The 17,425-nt window shown below is 47.1% G+C and overlaps 1 protein-coding gene across 11 annotated transcripts in view; it reads left to right on the top strand.

Moving 5' to 3' along the window:
- TACC2 (transforming acidic coiled-coil containing protein 2) overlaps positions 1–17,425 on the top strand; it is a 263,416-nt gene that overhangs the window by 32,207 nt on the left and 213,784 nt on the right. For 7 of the 11 annotated variants that reach the window (XM_017872246.1, XM_017872251.1, XM_017872254.1 and 4 more), the window contains one exon: positions 4,723–4,782. The exons of 3 other annotated variants lie outside the window; for them this stretch is intronic. In XM_017872246.1, coding sequence (XP_017727735.1) covers positions 4,723–4,782 — 60 coding nt within the window. Of the gene's footprint in view, positions 1–4,722; positions 4,783–13,794; positions 13,918–17,425 lie in introns of those variants that run through there. One more of the 11 variants, XM_017872252.1, reaches the window with a different exon arrangement.

The following is a 17,425-nucleotide window of genomic DNA, read 5'->3' as shown; positions in this document are numbered from 1 at the left end:
CCAGGTGAGGCGATGCCTCGCCCTGCTTCAGCTCTCGCTGGTCAGGCTGCAGCAGCTGACCAGCACCAATTGTCCGGCACTCCCTAGTGAGATGACCCCAGTACCTCAGTTGAAAATGCAGAAATCACCGGTCTTCTGTGTCGCTCGCGCTGGGAGTTGGAGACTGGAGCTGTTCCTATTCGGCCATCTTGCTCCGCCCCCTAGGTCATCTTTCTTTTCTTTTTTCTTTCTTTTTTTTTGAGATGGAGTCTCATTCTGTCGCCCAGGCTGGAGTGCAGTGGCGCGATCTCGGCTCACTGCAACCTCCACCTCCTGGGTTCAAGCGTTTCTCCTCCCTTAGTCTTCCAAATAGCTGGGAGTACAGGTGGCCATCACCACGCCTGGCTAATTTTTGTATTTTTAGTAAAGACAGGGTTTCACTATGTTGGCCAGGATGGTCTTGATCTCCTGACCTTGTGATCCGCCCACCTTAGCCTCCCAAAGTGCTGGGATTGCACGTGTGGGCCGCCATGCTGGGCCTATTTTCTTTTTCATTATCATTTCTGTAATCTTCAATGTATAGATCCTGCATATATTTTGTGAAGTTTATACCTAAGTATTAGATTTTCTTTGGAGTGACTGTAAATGGTATCATGTTTTTAATTTTGCTATTCACATGTTCATTACTAATGAATGATTTTTGCATGCTGATTTTGTATCCTGCATCCTTGCTGAATTAACTTATTAGTTCCAAGAAGTTTGTTTGTTTTTGTAGATTTCTTGTAATTTTCTATGTACATAATCACTTTATTTGCAAATAAGGGCAGTTTTATTTATTTAGTTTTTCCCATTCTGTACAACCTACCTTCCTTCCTTCCTTCCTTCCCTCCTTCTCTTCTCTTCTCTTCTCTTCTCTTCTCTTCTCTTCTCTTCTCTTCTCTTCTCTTCTCTTCTCTTCTCTTCTCCTTTCTTCTTTATTGCAGTGGCTAGGACTTTCAGTTCTGTGTTAAACAAGAGCAGTGAGAGGGGACATTTTCCCTGGTTCCCAGTCTGAGGAGGAAAGCATTCGGTCTTTCACTGTTAAGCAAGATATTAACTGTAGTTTTTTTGTTAAACATAATACTTGTAATCAAATTGAGGCAGTTCTCTATTCCTAGTTTGCTGTGGTTTTTTTTATCGTGAATGAGAGTTGGGTTTTGCCCGATGCCTTCTCTGTGTCAGTCGATGTAATTGTATGATCTTTCTTCTTTGATCTGTTGATATATTGGATTACACTGATTGATTTTCAAATGTTGAACCAGTCTTGAATAATTATTTTTACACATTGTTGGATTCAATTTGCTAACACTTTGTTGAAGACTTTTGTATCTAAATTCGTAAGAAATATTGCTCTGTAGTTTTCTTTTATGTCTGGTTTTTGTATCAGGACAATACTAGCCTCACAAAATGAGTTGGGAAGTGCTTGCTCCTATTCTGTTTTCTAGAAGAGATTATGTAAAGAAATCTTACATTTTAAAAAAATGTTGGCAACTAATTTCAATTATTTTTAAGCACTCTGTGGGCCAAACAAACGTGCCTGCTGGCTGGGGTTGGCTCCGGGCACGTCTCCCAGTAATTTCCACTTAAAGGAATGTTCTGTCTTGTGTTTTAGAGTTGAGAAGGGCACAGCTATCGGGTGAGTGCCCTCAATGTGCACAGTACGGGCCACTAGACATATTTTGGCCTTTAGTCCTGCTCATTAACAAACCAAGCAGCTCAGGTTCAACCACTTCTTTGGGGTCTTATGGATCCTTTTGGACCCCAAGCTCCCTGCAGGCCCCACTACTGGCTATAAACAAGATAGAGCAGTGGGCAGGGGGTGGGATGGGGTGGGGCGGGAGGTGTGTGATTTTGTGCTTCAGGGGACATTTAGCAATATCTCATGACAGTTTTTGTTGTCACAACTCAGAGATAGAGTGCCACTGGCATCTGGTAGGTAGAGGTCAGTGTTGCTGCAGAGTATTCTACAATGCACAGAACAGTCCCCCACAATAAAGAATTATCCAGCACTAAATGTCAACAGTGCTGAGGTTGAGAAACCCTAGAATACAGGAACATTTGACTTAACTGCTTTAACAGAACGCCTAGGGGAGGTGGGTACACTTCTTTAACCTGCAATGAATTTCTACCTGAATATAGGCAACATTGAAAATGGGTTACATTTTTCTCCTCATTACTTTCATGAAACCTCACTGTCCAGAATTGAATGTACATTGTTTACTTAGGATAGACTCATTAGAAACGGAATTGCAGTGTCAAACGAACGGATAGTACTTTCAAAAGGCTCTTGCTATATACATTGTCAAAATGCCTTCCAAAATAGTGATGTCACTTCTCCCACCAGGGCATGAGAGCCTGTGTCACTGCATCCTTGCAGGTGATGGATGTTTTAATGCTTCAGATCTTTACTATTTAGAAAGGTTAAAATGCTGGTGTGGGGGTTCAATACCCGCATCCCACTCCACCTGTCCCTCATTTCTCACCTCCTACCAGCTCCTGACTCCATCTCCCCTCCTCAGTCTTCATTCCGCTTGAGTGAGCAGATGTTTTCCTAGCCCTGCAAGTTTTCACTTCTCCAGCCTCAGCCCGACATGACCCAGTTTGGCGGAGGTTTGGGTCATGTCTGGCTGAGGTTGGAGAAGTGGGGTTGCCTTTAGGATTCCAGGACCAGACGAGGGTCTGTCTTTGGTAGAGAAACAAGTAGGAATAAAGCGTGGGTGTGTCTGGCTACGAGACTCAGGGCTCTCCCAGGGAACTGGGGCTCCAGACCTATCTGTACCTGGTGACCCACAGCCATCCCAAGTCCCTCCAACCCAAACTCAGCTTCTGCCCCCATAATGCTCATCATCCTGTGATCCCCCTCTTGGGTACCATGATCCACCTGGCCATCCAAGACAGAAATCTGGGGGTCATCCCTGACTCCATCCACTCCCACCCCCACATCTGATAAGTCACCCTATGTTTAATTAATTAATTGATGAATGGCCTGGCCATTTAGCCTTCCAAATTTCTGGCTAATTAGAACTCTTTTTAAAGTAGTAAGAGATAAAAGACCATCTTCAGTGACCATAAGCAGAAAAAGGGATTGTTGGCTTATAGAATTGAGAAGCCCACAGAGAGGTTCTGGCTGCAATAGTGGCTGAGTCCGGAGATTCAAAAGATGGCTCTGGGGATCCCTCTCACTGGGTCGTGCTCTACTTTCCTTTGTGATTCCCTAGTGTCCAGGGAGGTGCCCCCAGCCTGTGGAAAAGATGCCCGTGGCAGGTCCAGCCTTCCATGCTTCTTCCAGCCAATGGTCCAGCCTTCTCTTTTTTATCGAGACAGAGTCTCACTCTGTCACCCATGCTGGAGTGCGGTGGTGTGATCTTGGCTCACTTCAACCTCCGCCTCCTGGGTTCAGGCGATTCTCCTGCCTCAGACTCCCGAGTAGCTGGGATTACAGGTGCATGCCGCCACCCCCAGCTAATTTTTGTATTATTATTTTTTTTCTTTAGCAGAGATGGGGGTTCACTATGTTGGCCAGGCTGGCCTTGAACTCCTGACCTCGGGTGATCCACCTGCCATGGCCTCCCAAAATGCTAGGATTACAGGCATGAGCCACCGCGCCCAGCCTCAGCCTCCTGATCAGCTCCCATAAGGAATCTGAGTGACCCTGATTGTGTCATGTGCCCTCTCTGAAGTCAATCACTGTGCCCAGAATATGGGACACTGATAGCCACGTGAGTCATACACTCACCCCAATAGGGCCAAGGTGGGCCCAGCTCTATACCAGCCGCTTCAGTATCCCTTGGAGCAGTTTCTCAAAGGACATAAAGGCAGCACATATCCGTGAAATGATCTTTTCTAACAGTTTTTCTCCTCCCCATCCCTGCTGTCACAACCCTACCCTGTCACACCTGGATCACTGTGAACACCTCCAAACTGCTATCTCTGCCCCAGTGGGCACACTCCTCATCGCACCCAGGCCCCTAGCCCCTCAGGAGACTCTGAGTATGAGTGCACTTGGAGGTCCCTGAATCCTGCTTGCTAGGGAATGTTTGGAAGGAAAGATGCAAGTCTGAAGAAACCTCCTGTTCACAGATTAAGGACCGGGCACTGAGGAGCAGCTGTGTCACCAGGGCAAAGGGTGAGGGACAGGCCTGCACAGTCCTGGCCCTGTGTACTTCATACACCCTCGGGCTCCTGGTTCCTCCTCTCTCTCTGTTGTCTCATTTCTGGGACGCCGTGGGCAGCGTGGGAGCATGCCTCCTGGGTTTGGCCTGGGATATGTTCCACGATGCTGAATAAGGCTTATGTTGCCAGCAGAATGGCCAGGCGCGGTGGCTCACGCCTGTAATCCCAGCACTTTGGGAGACCGAGGTGAGTGATCACCTGAGGTCAGGAGTTTGAAATCTTCCTGGTCAACATGGTGAAACCCCATCTCTACTAAAAATACAAAAATTAGCCGGGCATGGTGGCGTGCACCTGTAATCCCAGCAACTCGGGAGGCTGAGATAGGAGAATCGCTTGAACCTGGCAGGTGCAGTTTGCAGTGAGCTGAGATTACACCACTGCACTCCACCCTGGGCAACACAGCAAGACTGTGTCTCAAAAACCAACAAAACAACAACAACAACAACAAAACCCCACGAAAACAGCAAAGATTGTCCATCTGGTCCTGTTCCCTGTGACCTGTCCTAACGGTGAGATCCCTTTGCATTTTAGCAGGAGGACGCCGGCTTGCATAACGTCATCCTGTGGCCTCCAAACCCTGAGCCCCCACAGGTACTGGGGAATGTGCTGTTCTGCATGGCTTCCCTCTCAGGCCCCTTCCTAACGTCTAGATGGTTGCAAACATTTGGTGTGGCATGTGCATTTATATATTTAGGTTTTCTCCTCCTCCCTCTTCCATTGCTTCTTCCATCCATCCCAAATAAGTTGTAAAACACAGTCGAAATTGACAGTTTATGTTTAGATTTTTTAGGATAGTATTTTAGTGTGCCTGTCCAAGAACTGGCTTGGTTGATATGTTCCACAGTGCTGAATAAGGCTTATGTTACCAGCAGAAAGGAACGCAGATGCTGGGAGCCAATACTAACCCCTCCGAACTCTTCTACTTTAATATGATTTGTCCGCAAGTGAAGCTGGGGATGGGGTGGGGACCCCACCTTTGCCGCCTGTGAGCAAAACCGAATCGTTGTAAAAGAAGATTAAATTCTGAATCAGCTGTCAGTATCATGCAACAATGTGCTAGCTGAGTTCCGCTGCTGTAGCTCTGCCCAAAGTGTTTGCCATCCACTGGGGAAGATGGTAAATAAGGAACTTTGCATCATCTCACAGTACTTTTTCCCAGAGAGGACCTTGAGGTTAGTGTGTGTTTATGGGTGTGGTCAGGGTGAGGCTGTAAAACCCCTGGCTCCTCACTGGCCTGCTCTGAAGTCCCCTTCACACCTGGCCAGGTGTGGCAGTCATCCAGGTGAAATGGTCTTTTAAAAAAGATTGGGTTGGGTGCAGTGGCTCATGCCTGTAATCCCAGCACTTTGGGAGGCCAAGGCGGGCAGATCACTTGAGGTCAGGAGTTCAAGACCAGCCTGACCAACATGGTGAAAATACAAAAATTACCCAGGCGTGGTGGCACACACCTATAATCCCAGCTACTCAGGAGGCTGAGGCAGGAAAAGTGCTTGAATCCGGGAAGCAGAGATTGCAGTGAGCCGAGATCACACCACTGCACTCCAGCCTTGGTGACAGAGTGAGACTCTGTCTCAAAAGAAAGAAAGAAAAAAAAAAAAGCTGCTCTCCCCTGGAGGATGGCTGTTAGGTGGGTGCACCTGATGCATTTGTTCCTCTGCAGATCCCAGCAAGCAGTGATGTTTAAGGTTGTGAAATAACCATTTGCATAGAGCATTGTGAAACCTTTTCATACGTGTGAGTTCATCTGCTTCTCCTCATTATTCCATGATCTGGGCTGATGACTCATGTTTTGTAGACTCAGAAGGAACCTCGGAAGGTTAATCATCCCGGGTCATTTGGGTGAGTGGAGGAGTGAGAATTGGAACTCTGGGTCACTCAGGCTGCTGGGCCAGTGGTTTTCAAACTGGGTTCTGGGAAATCCTGGAGCCAACAGCAATGCTTCCTGGACTGGCTGAGGACAAAGAGGAAGTGGAGAGGGGAGAATCCAGCTTCCTGCCCCCGACCCTTCCACCAGTGCAACTTACCCTATATGGCCTTATAATGCAAGATAGCTCTTAGAAGAAAATGTTTTGGGGCCAGGCGCAGTGGCTCGTGCCTATAATCCCAGCACTTTAGGAGGCCAAGGTGGGCGGATCACGGGGTCAGGAGTTTGAGACCAGCCTGACCAACATGGTGAAACTCCATCTTTACTAAACATACAAAAATTAGCCGGGCGTGGTGGCGCATGCCTGTAATCCCAGCTACACAGGAGGCTGAGGCAGGAGAATCGCTTGAACCTGGGAGGCAGAGGTTGCAGTGAGCCGAGATCACGCCACTGCACTCCAGCCTGGGCGACAGAGAGAGACTCTGTCTCAAAAAAAAAAAAAAAAAAAAAAAAAAACTCTGGAATCAGAGTTGGAAAGAAACATTAATCTGGCCCACCTCCATTATTTTTCAGTTTTGTGCATGGTGGATCCAAAGGACAAGGCACTTACTCACTGCCATAAATCAGTGGCAGGTTGGAGATCAGAAGCCATCTTGGGGGATCCTAGTCCAGGCTCCCACGGGCGTCCCTGTTAGGGGAAGAGCACTTTGTCCAGCTCCATCTCACAGAGGTCTTCCATAGCGCTTTGCAGCAGAGCTCAAGAGTTCAGTCACAAGCTCCCACGTCATGATGTGATGTGGATATGGTTTTTTATTGGCTTGGTAGACATTTGGGAAGCCCCTCCCTGCTGGGCAGCTGGTACTTATTTAGGTGCTGTGATCTCTAGAGAAGCAAGACAAACAAGGGCCCTACTCTCTGGAACTTACAGCCAATCGAGGAGTCAGATAAGCAAGTGAATAAACAGACATCAGTGAGTAAATACATTTGAGACTTTACTGCGTATGTATTGTTTACCAAGCATTGCTCTAGCACTTGAGAATCAGCAGTGAACAATTCGGCTGTGATCTGGTCGAATGAAGCTTCCTTATGAGGCGCTAATAGGCAAAAAACGCATCATAAAATTTCCAATAGTAACCACGGTCAGGGGGCTATTTATTTTTTATTATTGCAGTAAAAATATATAACATAAGATTTACCATTGTAACCATTTTTAAGTGGACAGTTCATTGGAATTAAGTACATTGCAGTGCAACCATCACCACCATTCATCTCCAGAACTTTTGCATCTTCCCAAACTGAAACTCTGTGCCCACACTCTCCCTCTCCCCAACCCTTGAGAACCTTTCTTTCCTTCTTTCCTTCCTTTCCTCCTTCCCTCCTTCCCTCCTTCCTTCTGACCGGGTCTTATTCTTTCGCTGAGGATGGAGTGCAGTAGTGCAATCATAGTTCACCGCAACCTCGAATTCCTGGGCTCAATCAGTCCTCCCTCCTCAGCCTCCCTAGTAGCTAGAATTATAGGCATGCGTTACTGCAGCTGGCTACTTTGTCTCTGTGAATTAAACTACTGTAGGTACCTCATGTAAGTGGAATCATATAGTATTTGTATGTGATTATTATTTCACTTTTGCGACTGGTTTATTTCACTAAGCATAATGTCCTCAAGGTTCACCCATGTTGCTGCATGTCACAATTTCCTTTCTCTATAAGGCCGAATGATATTCCATTGTATGTATAGAACACGTTTTGCAAATCCATTCTTTTTTTTTTTTTTTTTTTGAAACAGAGTCTCATTTTGTCACCCAGGCTGGAGTGCAGTGGCCGAGATCTCGGCTCACTGCAACCTCCGCCTCCCAAGTTCAAGTGATTCTCGTGCCTCAGCCTCCCGAGTAGCTGGGATTACAGGCGCGCACCACCACACCCGGCTAATTGTTGTATTTTTAGTAGATGGACACTTGGGTTGCTTCCACCTTTTGACTGTTGTGAATGATGCTGTGATGAATATGGGTGTCCATGTACATATCTGAGGCTCTGCTTTCTATTCTTTCGGGTATATACCTAGAAGTGGAATTGCTAGATCAGACGATAATTCCGTGTTTAAGTTTTTAAGGAACCACTAAACTTTTCCACAGCAGCTGCACCATTTTACGTTTCCACTAGCAATGTACGAATGTTCTGGTTTCTCTACATCCTCCTCAACACTTGTTACTTTGTGGTGGTGTTTTTAAATTACAGTCATGCTCGTGGGTGTGAAGTAGCGTGTCATTGTGGTTGGGCTATTTTTGGTGCAGTGCAGGGGACAGCTCTCTGTAGACACCTGGTGGACTGAGAAGGAGACAGCCACATAAGGTTTTGGAAAAGGAACATTCTGGAATAAGGTAACAGGTGTGTATAGTATAGGAATAGTGTAACAGGTGTGGGAGGAGTGAGCTTGCTGTACTTTAAGATCAGCAAAGAAGGCCAGAGTGGCTGGAGAAAAGTGGATGAGGCAAATTGTGGTGAGCTGTGCAGCCAGGGAAGTGGGTGACGGCTCATTTTTGTAGGTCCCGACCAGCCCTGGTAAGGAGTCTGGCTTTCTTCTACTTGTGGTACAAAGCCATGGTGAAAAAAGAGCATTTCACTGGGATTTGAGCCTGTGTGCTCACTCACCATGGGGGTGAGACCCCAGCAGTCAGGGCTCTCTAAGGAGGAAGCAGAGCAGCTGATGGTGAACTTGTACCCAGCTCTGTCTGGGTTCAGCAGATTTGAGACTCAGCACTCAGTCAGGCTGAGCTCCTCAAACTGGCCAATTGGAAACTGACAAGCGAAGGACTGGTTAAAACCAAGCAGCCACGTTTCCTTCCAAAACTCTCCGGCTTTTGCTTTGTTGAGTCCCCGTGACTTGTTCAGGGAGATGGTCTTTGAGCCTTCGCAGGAGCTGCAGTCCCTCATGTATACCCATCTGTGTGAGTAAATCTCCTCTGCTTCAAGCTCAGGGTCTTGGGTTATTCTTTGCAACTCAACAGTCACGGTGCCTGATTCTTTCTCTTGTACACAACGACCAAGGGGCTGAGCCTCTCAGCTGTGTTTGGCTCATTATTCTGGATGGGGCTGAGGTCTGGGGATAATAGAGAGCAAGAAGCCTAGGAGGCCAGGCTCCCAGGTGAGGCTTTTTGTAGGTTTTTGTGGTTTTTTGTTTGTTTTTGTAGGAGATACCTCGGAGGGTAAAAGGAGTGCACTCAGTAGCGTTGTAACCAAACCAAAGCTTCAGTCACTCACCACTTGTAGAGTCCAATTAACAAGAGCTACAGGAGTCTGAGACTAGCCTGTGCAACATGCCGAGACCCCCGTCTCTACTAAAAATACAAAAAATTAGCAGGGTGTGGTGGTGTGCACCTGTGGTCCCAGCTATTCAGGAGGCTGAGGTGGGAGGATCACTTCAGCCCTTGGGGGAGGGGGGCAGGGGTTGCAGTGAGCCAGGATGGCGCCACTGCACTCCAACCTGGGTGACAGAGTGAGACCCTGTCTCAAAAAACAAATAAACACACAAACCAAAAAACAAGAGTGAGGGCTGACATGAAAAAGTGACTTTTATTCCAAAGCTTAGCTTAGGGGAAAAGTACAGGCTTCTCTTTTGAGGGCACTGCTTTGGTTTTGGGGCAGAAAGCAGGGACTTTTAAAGGGGGGACTTTGCATGCACAGCAGGCGGGCAGGGAGCGAGCAGGTGGGGGACCACTGGGCTCACTTCAGTGCCTTATCCATCAGGCGGTCCAGCTGGCACAAAACTAGGTTCTAAGGTGGTCATTGTCTTGAGATCCTCTCCAGGTGGGAAAGAGTTCTGTCGTGGGCGTACTTGTGGTTGGAAATTGACAGCTGTCTCTTGAGGCAATTTCCTGGTGGGAGAGCTTTCTGGCTCTGAAGCTTCTAAGTGAGCACATAGTCAGATAAGCTTGTCCTGTAGGGAGTGTCTGGTGAAGGGAAAGTCAAGGCTATAAGGTTATAATTGCATTTCTAAAGAGCTACGTAGGAAGTGAGGAACATGAGAAAAGGAGAGAGAAAAGAAGAAATAATAATTAAAACCATTTTCTTCCTCTTAGAAAAATGGTGTACTCGGTTACAGCATCATAGCATTAAGGGACATTGAGTTTTGCAGGTGGGGGGATGCGAAATGGCTTAGAAAGAACACGGGGGAGTGCACAAGGTTCCTGATTCTATTTTGTGTTTTTTGCTTTTTTTCTGTTTTGTTTTGAGACAGAGTCTCACTATGTCAGCCAGGCTGGAGTGCAGTGGTGCAATCTTGGCTCGCTGCAACCTGTGCCTCCTGGGTTCAAGTGATTCTCCTGCCTCAGCCTCTGGAGTAACTGGGATTACAGGCACGTGCCACCACGCCTGGCTAATTTTTGTATTTTTTAGTAGAGATGGGGCTTTACCATGTTGGCCATGCTGGTCTCGAACTCCTGACCTGAGGTGATCCACTCACCTTAGCCTCCCAAAGTACTGGGATTACAGGTGTGAGCCACCATGCCTGACCTCCTGACTCTATTTTGAAGCCATGATCTTCTGGGCTTGTGGAAGGAAAATCAGCCTCCCCTTGAGAGGGTCAGAACCTGGTAGGTTCTCAAAGGACAGCTGGCATGGGTAAGGTGGGAAGGTTAAGGGTCTGTTCTGTGATGATCCTGGGATATAAGGGTTCAGACTGCTGATCTGAGTGCAGAAAAAGGTGTGGGAATTGGAAGGTGGGGTGGAAACAAGGTCAGATGAGGCAGCAGGGTCTGTGGAGGCCTGAGATGTGGTGTTGGGGGACAACAAGTGCCTGGGAGGACTGGGCCTTCAGGAAGATGAGGGAGGCAGGGAGGTAAGCACAACAGGACCTTTCCTCGGAGCCTCTAGGCAGTGAGCTGGCAGTTTATTTCAGCAATATTTGCTTTTGACACTTTTTGACAACAATTAACTGTTGCATTAATTACAAACTGATTTATCTTATTCAAGAAGTCCGTTTTAATAACATCACTATAGTCTTACCTTCGTATCCTGTGATTTCTTGTTTTGTCAGTACAAATGCTATTGAAACTCTCAATTTTAGTGGTAGGCTTGGGTTCTGTTCTCTGTTCCTGAGGGAAGAGAAGCCATTGACAGAGGAAAATTGCCACACTCAGCCTGAAACCTGTTCTATCCGCTAATCGGAGGTTCCTCTTACTGAGCTGGGACCATGGCGCCTCAGCCCGGCCCCCTTGTGGGTGCCTTTTGCAGCAAGCTGAGTCCTAGTTGTTACTCTTGCTCCTTCCTTTGGGAATGGACTCACTTAGGCCTCTTGGGAGGCTGTTCTCAGGAGGCTCCAAGCAGCCTCCGTTACTAAAGTACACGTGCACAAGTGAGATATTGCACCACCTGGTGGTTGGAAATGAAGAGAACACCGTATGTATAACCACAGCTCTAAAGGGTGACTCGTTTGGGGAGTGGGAGGACACGGTCCAATGGGAAGTTGGGGGGGGGGGAATGTCTAACAGCCAAGGGGAGCATCACCTGTCCCTGAGAGTGTCAGGGTCCTGGCTTATGTGTGTCTCTCTCCGGGAAAGAGGTGGTGGCGATGCTGTGATGAGAGCTGTCTCCACTCGACAGCCCTTCCGGGGGTTTCGTGCATCATGACTTGTGTAGAAAGCTCTATGGTGAAATAAGGGCCATGCCAGCCCACAGCCCCAAATGCTGAAGGTGGGCTTCACAGTTGTTCAGTTCTGGAGAGCCCTACAGGGGACACCCGGGCTCCAAGCTCCACGCATGTGGATTTCAGAAGGGAAGGGCAACCCTAACCCCTGCATTACCACTTTCTGGAGTTGCCCTTGGCCGTGGGACTGTCATGATTCCCATCTATGGCTCTGACTGTGTGGGAAGGAAGAAAAGACATTCAATCCTATCATTAGAATGATCTGACTTGAAAACATATCATCATTCAGTAACTCCATTCTAACACTTCTGTTGTCTGGGGGTTTCTGTAGCAAGTCCTAAAAAACATAATTTTCAACTCTAGAAACTGTGATCAATGCTATGAAGCAAGAAGACAGGTGCACAGACCCCAGACCTAGCCTGGGTGTCAGGGAAGGCACTCCTGGGGATCTGATGTTTGAGCTCAGAGCTGCAGATGAGCAGGAAGTAGGCAACATCAGAAGGACCTAGAGCCAGCTCAGCAGGCACGCCTCCCCCAGCTTGGGCAGGTCTCCCCTGGTCGGGTCCCTGCTCTGTGTACAAGATATGGCCTGGATGAAGTTTGCTCCTGAAGGAGACCTCAGCACTGTGGACATCTGCGGAACAGAGGACCGGGGGGACAGGAGAATCTGTGTATGCGAGCCGTCCCCAGGATCTGGTCATCAAGAAAGGCTGAGGTTGTCTGTTGCTCAGGCCCTGTGTGGTTATTGTTACTTTGCTTGACAGAGGAAAGTGCCATATATATGTGCACATCTTGTTTAAAGCTACGCTTGGTGCTCTAAGGTTAACTTGAAGGTTCCTTCTTTCGCTCTTGAGGAACTCAAGGAACTCAGCATTACAGCAGCTTCAGCCAGTGCAGGACAGGCAGCATTTCCACAGGCTGCAGGTGGGCATCTGGGCTGCTTTAATTGTGTTTAACGTGAAAGAAGTTGAGCAAAGAGCAAATTAAGCAGCAAGAATTAATTCAATCTTCATGACAGCAGAGAGTTTCCTCTTTCTTTCTTTCCTTCTTTTCTTTTCTTTTCTTTTTTTCTTTCTTTTGTAATGAGATGGAGTCCTGCTCTGTCGCCGAGGCTGGAGTGCAATGGCGCAATCTTGGCTCACTGCAACCTCTGCCTCCTGGGTTCAAGCAATTCTCCTGTTTCAGTCTCCTGAGTGGCTGGGATTACAGGCATATGCCACCACGCCTGGCTAATTTTTGTACTTTTAGTAGAGAGGAGGTTTCGCCATGTTGGCCAGGCTGGTTTTGAACTCCTGACCTCAAGTGATCTGCCCGCCTCGGCCTCCCAAAGTGTTGGAGAGAGGCTTGGAGAGGGGAACTGATCTGACCAAGGGCACATGGATTTGGGTTTTCTGACCATCCAATTACAGGCATGAGCCACCGTGCCTGGCCAACTTTTTACTTTAGAATATTTTCAGATTTACAGAAAAGTTGCAAAGATTGTACGGAGAACTCCCATACAGATGCTTCCCCAGCTTCTCCTAAAGTTAACATTTTACACCATGCCTGTTTTAGTCGTCAGTGTCTACCCAGAACCTAGACTCAGCCCTTACTATTCATGAGGAGTAATCATCAAAACACCCGTCAAATTCTATTCTGTTGTTTTCCATCTTTTAAAGGAGGGGTGAGGACTCAAACCCAGCCCTCTCGGACTTCGGAGCTATTCGGTTATTCTGCTCTATCATGATGTATCGCATCAGAAAACATTCCGTTTGCGGAACGCTGAAATTCCACCCTGGCAGCCTTTCACTTGTTGGCCTGACAGAGTGCCTGCTAGGTTAGGCTGAGGTGTCCTCTGCAACCTATATTCGTCAATCTTTTGTGCCCCCTTGGAGGTGAAGAAACATTTGGGATGATCTAGCAGAACTGGTGTGAGAATTTGCCTTCCCTTCACGGGGAAGATGAGCAGCCGGCTGGCTCTAGCACAGAGCATGTGTTCGTCCTCCATATTTGGCCAGCCTGGCAGTTGTTTCTGAAATCTGATTCCTAATGCCATGGGGATGACCTTTGGTCTACTTCCCAGCATTCACCTGCAGTCAGGCTGCTCCCAAGGAGCTTGTTCAAAGAGGGGGCGACTTGGGCAGACACTGTGGTCATGATCTAACCATGTTAATTAAGCATGGTTTCATTAACTCTATTGGCATAACCAGTGGGCAGTGGTCTAGAGTGATGGAGCATTTAAGAGGTAAGTGGATTTTTTTTTTTTTTTAGATGGCGAAATGCTTTAGCTCCTTACGAAGTATATTTTTTAGGACTGGAAAATTGCTGTAAATGTTTAAAGATTGCTTTAAAATAGACTCCAGGCTCTGGAGTGTTCCAGAGCCAACGAAAGACTGTTTGTTTACTCAGCAATGGCAGCAAAGGAAAGATTTGAAGAAGCAACTGAGCAAGTCCACGTGTTCTGTAAGGCTTGCCAATTGTTTTTGCAGGCTGTGATTTGGAAGTGTAAGGAGTAACTTTAGAAATGCATGCTGTTTTGCAGTGACGCCTGCTGACACACAGGTCCTTTGGAATCCAGTAAGCAGTAGAGCTTGACTATCTCTAAGATGGGGAACAGGAAGCGGGATTCAAACACACTAGGAAATGTGGCAAAAGAGAGAGCTCCCAGGGCTGAGGGTATGTCCTTCGATTTGCAGACGTGACCACCAGACTAAATAAGAATAATCTATTTTTCATACATTCAACAAATATTTATGGACTGCTTCTTCTGTACCAGGTGCTATTCTGGGCATCAAATCTAGGCTCCTATACCACATTATCCTCAAATGTTCAATTGCTATAGTTCCTTGGAGCGTGGCAGCAAAATGGCAGTGACCATAAAGCAATGAATTCCACTGTATGGCGAAGCAGCATAAGGCAGGGACAAGAGCACAGACTCTGGAGCCAAACCATCCTGGTCCAAATCCTGGCTGCGCCACTTCCAAGCTGTGTGACCTTGGGCAAGTGGCTTAACATCTCTGTGCCCAGTATTCTTAGCTATAACATCGGGCTCTAAGGATTGAATGAGTTTAAATATGTAAAACACTTAAAAGAGCAGTACTTGGCACATAGAAATTGTTCATAATAATTAGGTTGCTGTTGTTGTAGCAGAAAGAGTGCTATGTAAATTTTGGGTGTCAGTATTCTTGTGGAAAGAGCATTGAACTTCAAGGTGGGAGACTTGCAGAGGGTGAAAGGCAAGCCTCTCTGTTTCTTATCTGGAAAATGGAAAACATGATTTTACCTGCCTAGTATAGCTCACGGGGATTTTATAAGAATCAGATGGATGGCAAAGAGCTTTGAAAAGTGCAATGTGCCATTCACACAGAGAGTTCTGTCGCTTTTAACTCCATCCAGATATGTTTCTGTTGGGGAGAACTAGTATCATTCTTGCAGGTTAGCTTTCTATTAGAAAAAGAAGTGGGCTGGGTGCTGTGGCTCATGCCTGTAATCCCAGCACTTTGGGAGGCTGAGGCAGGTGGATCATGACGTCAGGAGATCGAGACCAGCTTGGCCAATATGGTGAAACCCCATCTCTACTAAAAATGCAAAAAAGTAGCTGGGCGTGGTGGGGCGTGCCTGTAATCCCAGCTCCTCAGGAAGCTGAGGTAGGAGAATCACTTGAACACGGGAGGCAGAGGTTGCAGTGAGCCAGGATAGCGCCATTGCACTCCAGCCTGAGTGACAGAGTGAGACTCCACCTCAAAAAAAAATAATAAAAATTAATAATAATAAAATAATTTTTTTTAAAAAAGAAAGAGAAGTGGAGCTGAAAAGGGAGAGAGGCCTGCTTTTTTTTTTCTTCTTCAAAGACAAATCCAAGCCCTTGTTATAGTCCGTCTGCCTGAGGAAATGTAGCCCGTGGTCCCTTTCTTCCCCGGACTCGGAGCAAAGATCTGTCTCCTTATGCCATCTGTTGTTTGCATCTGTCTGGGCTATTATTCGTCTTCTTTCCAGAATTACTTTAAAGAAATCTTCTTCATGGAATACTGGGCATGAGATTTATCTGTTAAATTATTTGCAGAATATTTTACTGCAGTTCATCTGGTGATTGAAAGGGGGGCCTGGTCTCAGGTGTTAGGAGCTGAGGTTTGCATGGGAGTCAGACAAGTAGGAATTGGATTAAAATTTCAAAAATGCAGGACCCTGATTAAAAATACCACCCACTCTGTATTGTTAATCTTGAGTTATTATAGTAAAATGTGAGAATCATGCATCCAAAGATTTATAATTTATAGATAAAGAGTCTTGGCCGGGTGCGGTGGCACCTGTAATTCCAGCACTTTGGGAGGCTGAGGTGGGCCGATCACAAGGTCAGGAGTTTGAGACCAGCCTGGCCAATATGGTGAAACCCCATCTCTACTAAAAATACAAAAATTAGCGGGGCATGGTGGCAGGCGCCTGTAGTTCCAGCTACTTGGGAGGCTGAGGCAGGAGAATCACTTGAACCTGGGAGGTGGAGGTTGCAGTGAGCCAAGATGGTGCCACTGCACTCCAGCCTGAGTAACAGAGCGAGACTCTGTCTCAAAATAATAATAATAATAATAATAATAATAATAATAATAATAATCTTTCTCTGAAAATGAGGATTATAGAGTGTGAACTTATAAGGTGATTTCAAGTTTCCATGGTCTTGACATTGTCCTATGGGGATGATTGTCTTCTTGGATGCACAGATCAAGAGGCTGAGGCCCCTGGGGCAGGACAGGAGCACTCATTAAGGGAATGGCTCAGCCAGCAAGGAGGTCAAGCCAACCCTGGGTCAGCAGCCCCCTCTCGTGTGAGGAATCATCTCCAGCTCTCTCTGCCTCCTTCGACACCGCCCCACGGAAGGGATCAAACAGAGACGCCCTGTCCTGGTTCTGGGATCAGAGATGATCGGTTATGTCTAGATTCCACTGCTGTGTGGTCTTGGCTCAGTTACTAAACCTCTCAAAGCCTCAGTTCTAAAACAGGGACACAAATATCCATCTTTCTCTTTAGACAGTTGTGCAAATGCAATGACATAGTTCATGGAAAGATACTGGCCCAGTGCCTGGCCTTAGTAAGTGCTCAATAACAGGAACACTTCTTGCTGTTGTTTTATTTCCCCCCATATTCTGTCTTTCAGCTAAAATGAAGGAACATTTTTGTATTGTAGTATTCACGTTAGCACTAGAATGTATGGGTGCCTGAGAGATGAAGCATCTTTATGTTTTACCTTTGGACACAATGGGATGAACACAGATAGCCAGCCGCTCAGAGAAATGCACCAGGTAGGGGAACCCTAGCCAAAGCTAGCTTGCGCTTCGGGCTGGTGTCTGAAGGTCAAAGACTACAGCCTATCCAACAAGTCTGATGGTCTCAAGAAGTCCCCAGGTGCAGACTAGGCAGATGATTTGCTTTCACATGTCCTGCAGAAATGCCAGGATTAATTTACAAAATCCATAGGCTAGAGGTTGGTAGAGTTTGATGGGTGGGAACCCTCCCTTCCTGGTGGACCTTTGGGGCTGTCTGCTTCACCTCCAGGCAGGAGCCATACCTCCTATCCTCGTTGGGTGCCCTCTGTGTTCACACCCCTGCAGCCATGGGACTGGGGTCAGTCTCCCTAGACCGTGAGCAATGTAAGGGGAGGAAAGGAGCCTTATTTTTTTCTCTTCCCCTTCCTTCCTTCCTTCCTTCCTTCCTTCCTTCCTTCCTTCCTTCCTTCCTTCCTTCCTCCCTCCCTCCCTCCC

This window comes from Rhinopithecus bieti, unplaced genomic scaffold, assembly GCF_001698545.2.
Source record: "Rhinopithecus bieti isolate Rb0 unplaced genomic scaffold, ASM169854v2 scaffold_6710, whole genome shotgun sequence".
Lineage (NCBI taxonomy): Eukaryota > Metazoa > Chordata > Mammalia > Primates > Cercopithecidae > Rhinopithecus > Rhinopithecus bieti.
Note: the sequence above shows the minus strand (reverse complement) of the source record. Positions and strands in the feature narration are given on the sequence as shown.